The sequence below is a fragment of the Manihot esculenta genome, chromosome 18 (genome assembly GCF_001659605.2).
Source record: "Manihot esculenta cultivar AM560-2 chromosome 18, M.esculenta_v8, whole genome shotgun sequence".
Taxonomy (NCBI): Eukaryota; Viridiplantae; Streptophyta; class Magnoliopsida; order Malpighiales; family Euphorbiaceae; genus Manihot; species Manihot esculenta.
In genome coordinates, this window is record NC_035178.2 from 2,923,332 (window position 1) to 2,934,763 (window position 11,432).

General features: G+C 36.7%; 2 protein-coding genes across 3 annotated transcripts; one reads left to right on the forward strand and one right to left on the reverse strand.

Moving 5' to 3' along the window:
- The first annotated feature begins 452 nt into the window (after positions 1-452).
- Positions 453-6,848, forward strand: LOC110606843. Its single transcript, XM_043953508.1, has 11 exons — positions 453-1,521; positions 2,450-2,518; positions 2,615-2,683; positions 2,858-2,944; positions 3,075-3,142; positions 3,231-3,345; positions 3,449-3,609; positions 3,712-3,895; positions 4,591-4,713; positions 4,797-5,108; positions 5,963-6,848. The coding sequence occupies exons 1-11, from the start codon at positions 796-798 to the stop codon at positions 6,710-6,712; spliced, it is 2,664 nt and encodes an 887-aa protein (XP_043809443.1). The 5' UTR covers positions 453-795; the 3' UTR covers positions 6,713-6,848.
- A 55-nt stretch (positions 6,849-6,903) lies between these two features.
- Positions 6,904-10,281, reverse strand: LOC110606345 (protein NRT1/ PTR FAMILY 4.5). 2 transcript variants are annotated; one of them, XM_021745105.2, is made up of 5 exons: positions 10,086-10,280; positions 9,835-9,919; positions 9,490-9,707; positions 8,153-8,703; positions 6,904-8,077 (listed from the first exon to the last, which is right to left on the reverse strand). In XM_021745105.2, exons 1-5 carry the CDS (start codon positions 10,086-10,088, stop codon positions 7,201-7,203), a joined length of 1,734 nt encoding a protein of 577 aa, XP_021600797.1. In that variant the 5' UTR covers positions 10,089-10,280; the 3' UTR covers positions 6,904-7,200. The 2 variants fall into 2 exon arrangements, with proteins under 2 accessions (XP_021600797.1, XP_021600796.1); XM_021745104.2 differs by having other exon boundaries at positions 9,835-10,281.
- Positions 10,282-11,432: the final 1,151 nt, after the last annotated feature.

An 11,432-nucleotide genomic window follows, 5' to 3' on the forward strand; every position in this document is an offset into this window, starting at 1 on the left:
CAATTTCGTGGGACCACAAGCAAATTCAATTAAAATCTGAAATCGATCGAAATTGCAAATTATTTTTAACAATCCAATGGCAAAATGAATTTCAATGTTAAAAATGAAAACAATGGGCCATTCAAAATATTTTCTTCTAGCTGGGATAACAGAGTAAGGATTTGAATTTGAGTTTTTAAATGAATTATATATTTCTAATTATTGAATAAGTCAAGTTAAGATTATTTAAAATAATGAACAAACCGAAAGAAAAATTCATAAAATCTGATTAAATTATACCAAAAATCATTAAAATTTAATCAAACTCTACAAACCTGAAGTGGAATAATTCATAAATATAAAGTTGAAAAGAAACACAACTGTGAACATGTCAAACGCGGGCAATTTCGTAAATACGGAAAGAAACAAGTCTACTTTCGCTACTCTGCTACAGCGCCTGTATTAAACCCAAAACTCTCCCCGAATCCTAGCGTTTTTGTCTTTGTAGATCCGAGCGTAGCGTCCTAACCTGAGTTCTTTTCACTCTCTCTCTCAGAGACCAAAGAGCTCAGGAACCCTCTCCCATTTCCCACCTCATAATCAATCCCCTAATTCATTCATTGTAAATCATTTTAATCGCGACCGATTTTGACCCTAATCTAGTTCAAAGTTTCAATTCCTTCATTCCTTCCCCGATTCTCTGATTTCTTCAATAGAAATGGCATTTATTTGCTTCTAGGGTTTCCTAGATCTTCTCCCTCACTTTCCGAAGCAACTATTTACCAGATCGTTATCAAGCTTTTCAGAATTGCTGATATGGCTGTTCGTGTTACCTTAACCTACTCTGGACATGTCGCCCAAAACATCGCTTCCTGCGCCGGTATACGGGCTGGAAATTTTCGCTCCTTCCACGCGTGCTGGGTTCGTTCACGAATTTTCGCTTCCCCTACTGTGCAAAACTCGGATCTCGAACCCCCTGCACCGCGGACGCGGGATTTCCAGTCCGGTTGCCGGCGCACGAACCAGAAGCTGAATTCCTGGAATAAGAGTTCGGTTTCGAATTATGGTACCGTTTCTGGAGAGATTTTCGGTGATAACTGTAGGAACCCTATTGCTGTCGGGTTGGTCTCGCTGATGAAGTCAACGGCTGGGATTTCAGCTTCTTCATCATGCACGGGCATTTTAGGAATTTCGCCACTTAAAGCCTCCTCGATCCTTCCTTTTATCCAAGGATCAAGGTGGCTTCCTTGTAATGAGTCGGCTTCTGAGCCGAAGAGTAGCGACGTGGATAAAGGTGGGACAGTAAGTTGTGTAAGCAATGATTGCAATACTGTGACGTTGAAGGTTAGCGGGAAAGAGTTTGCCAAGAGTGGAAGCTGGTTAACTAAGGTGTTCAGTTTTTGTTCCGAGGATGCCAAGGCCATTTTTACGGCTGCCGCTGTTAGCTTGTTGTTCCGGTCGGCTTTGGCGGAGCCAAGATCCATTCCTTCAAATTCCATGTGCCCTACTCTGGACGTGGGTGATCGCATTCTCGCAGAGAAGGTAAAAATTCTTGCTCTTCAGCTTAATTCAGAATTCATATTTGCTATGAACTATATGGTGCTTATCTATCGAGGATCAAATCTATCTTATTTCAATCAAGGACGTTTTAACATTATATTGTAGTTCTTGGGTTGGGCAGTTGTTTATGGATTCTCTTCTTTTTTTTTTTTTTTTTTTTTTAAAAAAAAAAAATAATAAAGAATTGGACTAGCATGGTATTGTGTTTGGAAGATTGGAGAAGAAATCTACGTATTGATGTAAAAGAATTTCTAAACTTACTGTTATGCTATAATTTTAATTCTTAATCCTTGTTCTTTATTTATTCTTTTTCTTCAATCATGTTAAACATCTTTGATTCTAGAGCAGCTGCAAAATTTCAAGCAGCTGATAGCTATTTAAAGTTCTGACCCCTTGGATAATAACTGATATAACTGTGCATTGTTTTATGGAATAATATTAACCCCTTAGAATAATATTTTCTTTCATGATGTTTGGTTCAATATTGAAAATGAGGGTAACTATTAACCCATTAACAAAATGAGAGGTTAAAATTTAATCCATTTAATCATTCCCGATGTTGCACTAGATGGAGGTAGTGCAATGAGTTAAAATACCAGACATTTAACTATTACCCCTGTAATATATAATCTTCTTTAACCTCGTACCAAACATACCTTTTGTGTCATAAGTTTATTTTGTTTTCCACTGATGCTTTTGAATTGTAATAATGTGGACTTTTATTGAGAAACTGGTGCTAGATGATTGCCAGCACTTTGAATTGTTATCTGTAGGAGATTATATTGATGGTAAAGGTTCTTGTTATATGCTGGACCAAGCCAAAAGAAATACAAACTGCAATATAGTGTTGGAAGCATGAAACTCTGTTTATCTTGTAAATGATATGATTCCCCCTCTTTTGGTATGTTAGGTTTCATATGTTTTCAGGAAGCCTGAAGTTTCAGATATAGTGATATTCAGGGCACCTCCAATCTTGCAGGTATTCTTTGTAATGAGCTTTTCAGCTGAACATGATTAAGAGTTTACTCTTTCCAAGATTTCAGTTACCGATAGTTTCCTTGTTTGCAATGTGTAGGAAATCGGTTATAGTTCTGGTGATGTATTTATAAAAAGAATTGTGGCGACTGCTGGAGACATTGTTGAAGTAATGTTCTATTTCTTCTATTGATTATACTTGTTTTCTTTGTTGACACTTGTTATTTACATGATTCCTTTGTCTTCCATTGGCACGTTCTTGGTTTGAAAAGAATATTTTACATTCTTCATGAACGAATGTCATTATGTGTGGGCATTGTTTTTTGGCCACTGTGTTTTGCAGGTTCATGAGGGCAAGTTATATGTGAATGGAGTTGTTCAAGATGAGGATTTCATTCTAGAGCCACTTGCTTATGAGATGGAACCAGTGGTAATGCATTATGCTCTCCATTCATCATTTCATGTTTGTCAATTCATTATTGTATTTTGTACCTTGTTATTATTGTATTCCAATTACCTGCATTATATTGATTAGAAAATTGTTTTGTTTGCTTATGCAGCTTATACCAGAAGATTATGTCTTTGTTATGGGAGACAATCGCAATAACAGTTTTGACTCCCACAACTGGTAATTCGAGAGTCTGTAATCCCCTTGATCAATTTGTTGTTTCAGATTATCTTGCATTCTAACATTTAGTGGTTCACCTTATTTTCAGGGGTCCACTTCCTGTTGAGAACATTGTTGGTAGGTCAGTGTTTCGCTATTGGCCTCCCTCCAAAGTATCCACCACCATATATGGTTCATATGCAGAGAAGAATACTGCATCAATATCTTGATGCATTGCCCTTTGCTTGCTGAGGGAGGATGTCAGATAACTTATTCATCCAGATGGTGATTTGATAAAAGCATTTAGGAATCTTTTGATTCATAAAGGATCAATCAGGAATGTGTTTTTCATCATGGTCGTCAATCAGTTTCTGCGTTTCTGGATGGCCTGTGTCACCAGAGCATTCTTTACTGAAACCACCTTTCCAAGATCTTGCAAACGAGAAATTGGGAGGAGAAAAGAAAAGGGAACAAGCAGGACATTTCTAGTTCTTTATCATGTTTTATTTGTTCATTAGTGTTGGGAAGTTGAGATGCGCCTACATGCTGTAGATTTGAAGTATGAAGAACTACAGGCTGTACGCTTGTAGTTCTTATCTGGAAGTTTATTGCATTGGGCCCCTTTGTGCTCGTACGTTGTTCATTGCCTTGGTTGAGGAGTGGAGGAAGCTTGTGATAAATGATGTAGGTGGCGTGTTATTCTTTAAGGATCTGCGACTTGATGCCATTGGTAGGCGGAAGGGGAAACTCGTTCTTATTGTAGCTCTCAGCCAGGTGTCTTTGGACTTCGACTATGTGGCCTCCTTTATCAGGATCTCCATGAGCTTGTAACTGATTCCCAGTCGTGTGGAATTTGTTTTGTTCGATAAATAAAATCAAAATGTATCCTGAATTGTTAATCGAAAACTTGTACTATTCACTTTTGTTGTCAGTAAACCATAAACTATTCACTCTTGTTTTTCTTGGGTGGTTAACTCTGGAATTAAAGAGTGGAAAATTGGATTACTATCTGCTCAGCTATGCATCGCAGGCCTTGAAATTGTATTTGGATATGGATTATTCTTACACTTAGGGACGGGAATTAACTCGAAACTATTAAAAGCTAAACTAAGTCCTTCTGCAAAGGGGGGAATGCAGTTCTTTATGAAACACTTCTATTACTTTATGGAGAATGGAGTCCATTCGCAGAGTTACATTCTGTAGGCTGTTCACCTGTAAGGGAGACGTAAATAAAATATTAATGGAATCGCAAAGACTGCAATTGAAATAGAGAATAATTCCATTGGCGGCGGAAATAGCTCCTAATGATGAACCCCTCATATGCTCCTTGGTGCACGTGGCAGATCACAGAGATTTGGGGCTACACTCGTCTTTTTAACGACTATCAATTCCAAAATGAATGCAGTTGAGAAAATATGAGATCCCCAACTCCATTAATTACACGCTACTTAGGTCGCTTACGCTGAATCCATGGCTATAATTCGTCGTCGTTTACCCTTCTCTTCCTCATCGTCCTGTTCTTCCAATTTCATGCCCTACCATTTGCCATAGCATTCGCCCTTCTCCACCCCAACGATACCCACGTCCTCCAGGTGCGTTCCTCAATTTTATCCTCTTTTTCTTTGCATGTCCCAATAACTCTTATTGGATTATCAATTCGATTTTCCCATTACAGGATGTTCTCAAAGAGATATTCAAAACGCAGAATTGGGATTCTGATGGAATTACGTCTTCCAAATTGAAAGTGAGCAAGGTTAGATTTGGTACTGCTCAGAGATACGAGTTCCGGATCCGATTCGGGATGAATGACTTGGTTCTCAAATTCCCGGACGAAATTGCTTCTTGGAACAAGTTCAACGAAGAAAGGGATGATTTTGGAGACTTCGTTAGGGAGGTTGGTTACTCGGCTGTACTTGACACCTTCAGAGTGGACGGTCCATTTGATTTGCTTGTCGCTGGCCAAGACGAGCTCTCCTTGTTGTTGCCGGTAAATCCTATTGCTTTCTCTGCTTCTCCATATGACTTTTTGTGTAGTTTCAATTTGTATCCGATAATTTCGTTACCCATTGAATTGTATGGATGGATAATATTAGTTGTGTAATTGGTGATCTGGTGCTTCCTTTCGTTAAAATTTAAGAAATTCCAATTCTTTCAGATCTAGACTTGTAACTAACCCCTAGAACCTCTTTCTATTAGTATCCATTTTCCTGGAAGATGTTTGGCTTGAAAGTAACTTTATTTTTATGTGAAAATAACTAATCTCTGTGTTGTCGTTTATATATTACTGGGTCCAGCTTGCATTTTTCTCTTATTTAGTGTCATGGTAGGATTGACTAGTGAGTGATAACTTTTGCTGGAGCTGCTTCCTTTTGCTCTGGTTTTGGGTTTGAGAATCTTCTGGTTTTCATCCTCGAGCATTTCTTGATATCAAAATGATATTTCTTTGTATAGGATATTGAACATCATAACTCTTAGCTGAATGCTTACACATGGAAAATGAAGGCATTCTAATACAGTATTATTGTATCAGAAGTTACTGTGCAGAAATGAGCGTACATATCATACATTCAGTTCAATTGCGATGCTTTACACTTTCTTCATTTCTTCTATTTATGGTGATATGACCTTTTTTGGAAGTTATGATTCGGATATTACATCACCACTCCTTTTGGAATTAAAGGAAATATGGTCATTTTAATGCTTTTAAGACTTGGTTTATATATTGCAATCAACATCCATTCCTTAGGAACTCAAGTGTCTTATGATTTTCATAATACATGTCTATCTGTGGTGTGTGGTTTTTTGATTCAGTTTCTCATTGTTTGTTTTGCTTGCTATCAGCTGAATGTGTCGCACAGCCGTTTGAAAAGAATACTAGTGGGTGAAGGCATCACTGTAGAAGTTAAAGGAGCTCAAGAACTCTCTCTTTTTGACACTTTTGACCATAGTTTCACAGAAAATAGGAGTTTTAAGATTAGCAAGGGGAGGACTGGCTTCTGCTCCTTTGGGCAGTCGTTGTGCATGCCATTACTTCCTATACGCATTATTGGGTCAGCATCGCTTATTGCATACAGGACTAGGAATTATGATTCACCAGTTGAAACAACTTTATTGTCTGAAAAGATGATTGAATTACTACCTGAAAAATGCTATATTAGTAATGCGTATAAGAGCAAAGCTAGGCTCAATCATCCCTTTAGTTTGAAGATCAATATGCTAGGCAAACTATTGAGGAGCTTTCTTGGTAACAGATTGGGGCAAAAGTGGGTTTCAGGCTCTCTTAGAGCAAATGTTAAAGCAGCAACGATCATTCATTTTCAGTTGGAGATAATAAAGAGTATTGCGAGGAATGGAACTTCACATGATGTGCTGGAAGACTGGAAAACAAGGCCTACAGTTGAACGGGTTTGGTTTGAAGTAATGGCAAGAATTGAAGCTCAGAAGCTGAGGCTTGTAATGCTTAAGAAGGTCAGACCTTTTATATCAGTAGATTCAGTTTCATGGAGTAATTTAATGTCTAATATCTCATTTACAAAATTCCCATCTATTCTGGTACCTCCCGAGACCCTAACGCTGGATGTAAAATGGTAGGACGAAACTCTTGTAAATAGTTTTGATTGTCATTTATGTGCTGTCCCTGTCCCTTTCTTAATGATGTTGTACATAATGTTAAAAAGATTACCGTTATACAAGAGGAAGTATTACCTTGCTTTTGTTTCCTCTTCTACTATTGGCATTAATCTACTTGCTTGACTAACTTTCAACAATGCTCTCCCCAAACAACACAATCCTGCAAAAAAATCTTAATGGTTGTATTACTCATGGTTGGACTGTAACGACTTTATTTTGAGAAATCTTAAGATAATGGTTTATTATTCATGCTGGATCTCAAGTTTAATGGTCAACATTATACAACAACGGTGCACAATATATATATTTTTCTCTTATTTTCTCGTAGTTATATATGTTTTTATCATACTTTAAAAAAGGACTTTAAGTGTAGGCCAATACAACAACATAGAAACAAACAACCTTGGGAAGAAAAACTATTGGAATTTTACTGTTTTGCTCTAACATTTTTAAACTTGTATCAATTCGACCTTTCCCTTGGCATCACCTTCGCCAGAACTTTCTACTTTCTTCACTTCCACCTTCTTATATCTATACCAAGATGCACATACCAAGTAAAATACAAAATTCACCACGCTTGCCCCTGCCAATAACCAATAGAAGTAGTTTAACTTGTCTCTGTTCAAATTGTCACTAGCTAACCATCCACCACTAGCTTTGTTCACTATCTCCACGACCGCTGAGCTCAGGAAGTACCCAAAAGCTAAGGAGCACCATGAGATGGCTGTGCTTAATGATTTCATCCCAGCCGAGCTTTCTGCGTAGAAAAATTCTAACAGACCAACCAAAGTAAACATATCAGCTGCTCCAAAAATGGCATATTGGAACCCCAACCAAAACACACTCATTGGCAAAGGCTCTGTAGAGTCTACCATATTGTGTTCATTTGCTACTGATTTGCGGTGTGTTTCCACAATGCCAGAAACTGCCATGGAGATTGCTGAAAGCACTAGCCCTACTCCAATACGTTGAAGGTATCGAATTCCGGTTGGGATTCCTGTGATCTTCCGAACCAATGGAACAAAAATGCGATCATATATGGGGATCAGAAAAAACATGAAAAGCAGAGGTATCACTGGAATTGAGGGGCCAGGGATGTGGAAGCCAATAAAACTTGTGTCCATTGTGGTGCTCTGTTGGATTGTAAAAGTCTGGAGTTGAGCCAAACATGTGTTCATAAAGACTGTGCTAAGTATAATTGGTAACATGCGAAGTAGGATTTTTGTTTCTTCAACTTGTGTAACTGTGCATAGTCTCCAGGGTCCAGGGGCCATCGATGTTGATGCGCCATTATTGGTCCGTACAATTGCTGCCCTGTCAAGAAACCTGAAATTTGGGAATAGTAATCAGGCTTAGCCTACGCTATTGATAACGAAGCACTTGAAATAAACTTTATAATACCTGAATTGATCAGTTCTTTCCAGGATTTCTTCTTGCTTGTCATGAATTTCATGTAATTCATCTGTCTTCTCTGGTATTGGAAGGTTTCGGTTCCGTATTGCGGCTGCAAATACCTGTGCAAAGCGAAGGATGGGGCTTCCTTTGGGCACATTAATTCGATACAAGGACTTCCCCATGGACAAGAAGAGTACAGCTAACAAGACAGCAACAGTACACACAGCAAATGACCATTCCCAACCTCGGTTGGTGCTTATCCAGACAAGAAAAGTGACGCCAATTATAGCACCAGCAGTGAGGCTAAACAAGAACCAGTTGAAAAAACTAGACAAATGAACTGCTTCTTTAGGGTCATTTTCATCGAACTGGTCAGCACCTAAGGCTGACAACGCAGATTTAACCCCACTGGTACCAAATGCAACAAGGTAAAGTCCAGTGAAAAGCATTGCCTCTTGGCTACCATTTGCTGCTTCGCATTGGTGCTTCTCAACAACTTTGCATGGTATCGGTCTTAGTTGATGGAAATGTGCTTGAACTGTTAGGATGCCATAGCCCTGAAAATGCCTTAATTTAGTGGTAAAAACAATTGTCATAATTTTAAAAAGTAATTTATACACAGACAAAACGGTGACGTCGTGGGGTGACATGCAGAAAATATCTTGGTTTAATGTATTATGTACATGTCCATATGCGATAATCAATTGGCAATATTCAGTTCATTGTCAACTCATCGGACGGACACAGACAATAATTTTCATTAAGAAAACGTTGGCCATATGCTGTGCTCTTCTCCCAAGAATTGCAAGTCTTTTATGGATTTATTGTGAATTTTAAAATGTAATTAATTATATAATATATATTTTAAATTGAAGTCTATACATAATTTTCCTGTTGATATCATCAAGAGCTAATCTCTGTAACTAATTCAATTACATACTGAACTAATCAAAAGATTAGATTATACCCATTTTTATACAATCTTTTGTTTGATTCACTCGTCTAAAATTAAAGTTGAAAGTACATCATACTCATAGTATTAGGACTAATTCCAATACAATTGAATCATTATTCATTGTTTTTGTTCTATATTCGTAAAAGGGTATATTTATTTTATTATTATTTTAAAAATCAGATCATTAGATACATTTTTTTTTACATTAGAAAGTATTATATGTTACTTTAAGACTAAATTTTACTAAGCAATAATTCTTCTCATTTTATTGAAGTAACTAGCAAGGCTTTAAAAATAACACCAATCCACAAGCTGTAATTAACACAGAAGGTGCCGTATCAGTGCAGCTGTGAGCCTGTGATTTAGAAAAGGCAAGACATGAACATACCAATAATTCTATGCATCCAAACAAGACGCAAGTCTTGAATCTCGATATGAAGGTGTCTGAGATGAAGCCTCCAAACAGTGTTAATAGAAAGGAAGTTCCCATGAAGTTGGTAAGCGAGGTGGCTGATTTCGTTAAACTGAAGTTCATATACCCATTAAAATAAGTAACAAGACTTATGGCATTGGAGACGAATGCCATGTTCTCCAGTCCCTCCATAGCTGCAAAAATTCATCAAAAACCAGTCCTAAATTCATCAATATACATGCAGGAAAAAGACATGAATGATATTATACTTGTTTCAATTAGAGCTAAATGAATAAAGAAAGAAAACTTTGAGCCGAGTACCATAAACGAAAAGTGCAGCTCTATTTCCACCAAGCCTCCTTTCTTGGTTGACTCCGACTCCGGTTTTAACATCTCTGCAGATGCCCTGGTGTTGGAGCATATACAACATAAATTTATTAGTGAAAGGTTCATTTAATAGTAGAGTTTTGAGTAGAAAGGAAACTTGTTCGATCGACGGAGAAAGGTGGGGGTACGGGCACCACCTTTCTTCCGTGGTACGAAGAACACGAGATTCAGAAATGGGATTTTACCATTTTGTTGAGAGAGGGAGAAGAAAACCTTCCAATCTTGGTTTTTTGAGTCTACAATAACTAGTATATATGGTTAACAACAAGGAAACATACGAGTATATATAGAGACATACTGCTGAGAAAAACAGAAGGAATCAAATGGCATCTACTCGTTTGAGAGACTTTCTCTCTCTCTCTCTTTCTCTTTATCGTTCTAGTCAACTTGTAATCTTTCTTTTATTTTTTACCTTTTCATTTTCATTTTTAATGTTCATATAAAGAATAAAGCAGATTTGTTAAATGCAGTTATTTTATATCTCACCAACTAATAAATTAGCCAAATTCTTTTGCAGACCGTAGGCATGCAGTAACTAAATTAAAACAATTTAGTGACCGTAACAATAAATCTAAGGAGATGCTGATATAGACAGAACCTTAGACCTTTCAAGACTACAGGATGCACTTTTCACTAGACTAAATTTTGGAGTGCGACACCCTCATTTTTATAATTATTTATTTTTATTTAAAACATTAACTTTCTCTCACCTATGTTAAAGCTTGTTAATTTTTATTTATTATATAGATATTCCTAACCTCACTCTCTCCCTCTTTTGTCTCCTTTCCTACCAAAAGCCATTAGCCACCTCCATCTCTCTACTAACTCCTCCACCCAAAAAATTGTTATCCTTCAAATTAGCTGCCACGTCTATAAATTCTAGGGATGTGCGACACTTATTTCTGTGAAGATTGAAAGAGAATTGCTCAAAAGGGTCAAAGAGAATTGTTCAAAAGGGTCATTGTCCGTTAATTATTATTCCTGTATACACTGATCGAGATTCAACCGCATGAGTTTAAGGCATAACAAAATCAGTCAGTGTGGTAAGATTTTTCGATAGACTGAATTTGGCAGAATGTAAATTTATTGGAATCTGTTTAAGTGCCGTATAGACGCAGTGCTCTAAAGCATTTGTGACGTGATATCAGAATATAATTCTAGTTACTTCTTTTTCGATAAAAAATTTCATTAATAAATACTATTAATTGTTTTAAAAATACAAAATCTACATCAAATCTAACAACCCAATCAAATTCAAGATTTACATCTCCCACTTTTATTCACAATTTAATCACAATCATATTCTAAATTTTAAAATTCTTCGTTAACTTTAAATTCATAAAATACATTATTACGTATATAAGTGAAGGTTGATTTAAAAAAAAAATTAAATAGTTCTTCCCTTTACAATTTTTAACAGATTCTAATCATATTCGAGAAGAGTTAAATGGTAATTAGAAAAATCACCATATATTTTAGACTTTAAGCAAAGTATTTTAACACTAATTATAAAATTATTGTCTTAATATCTC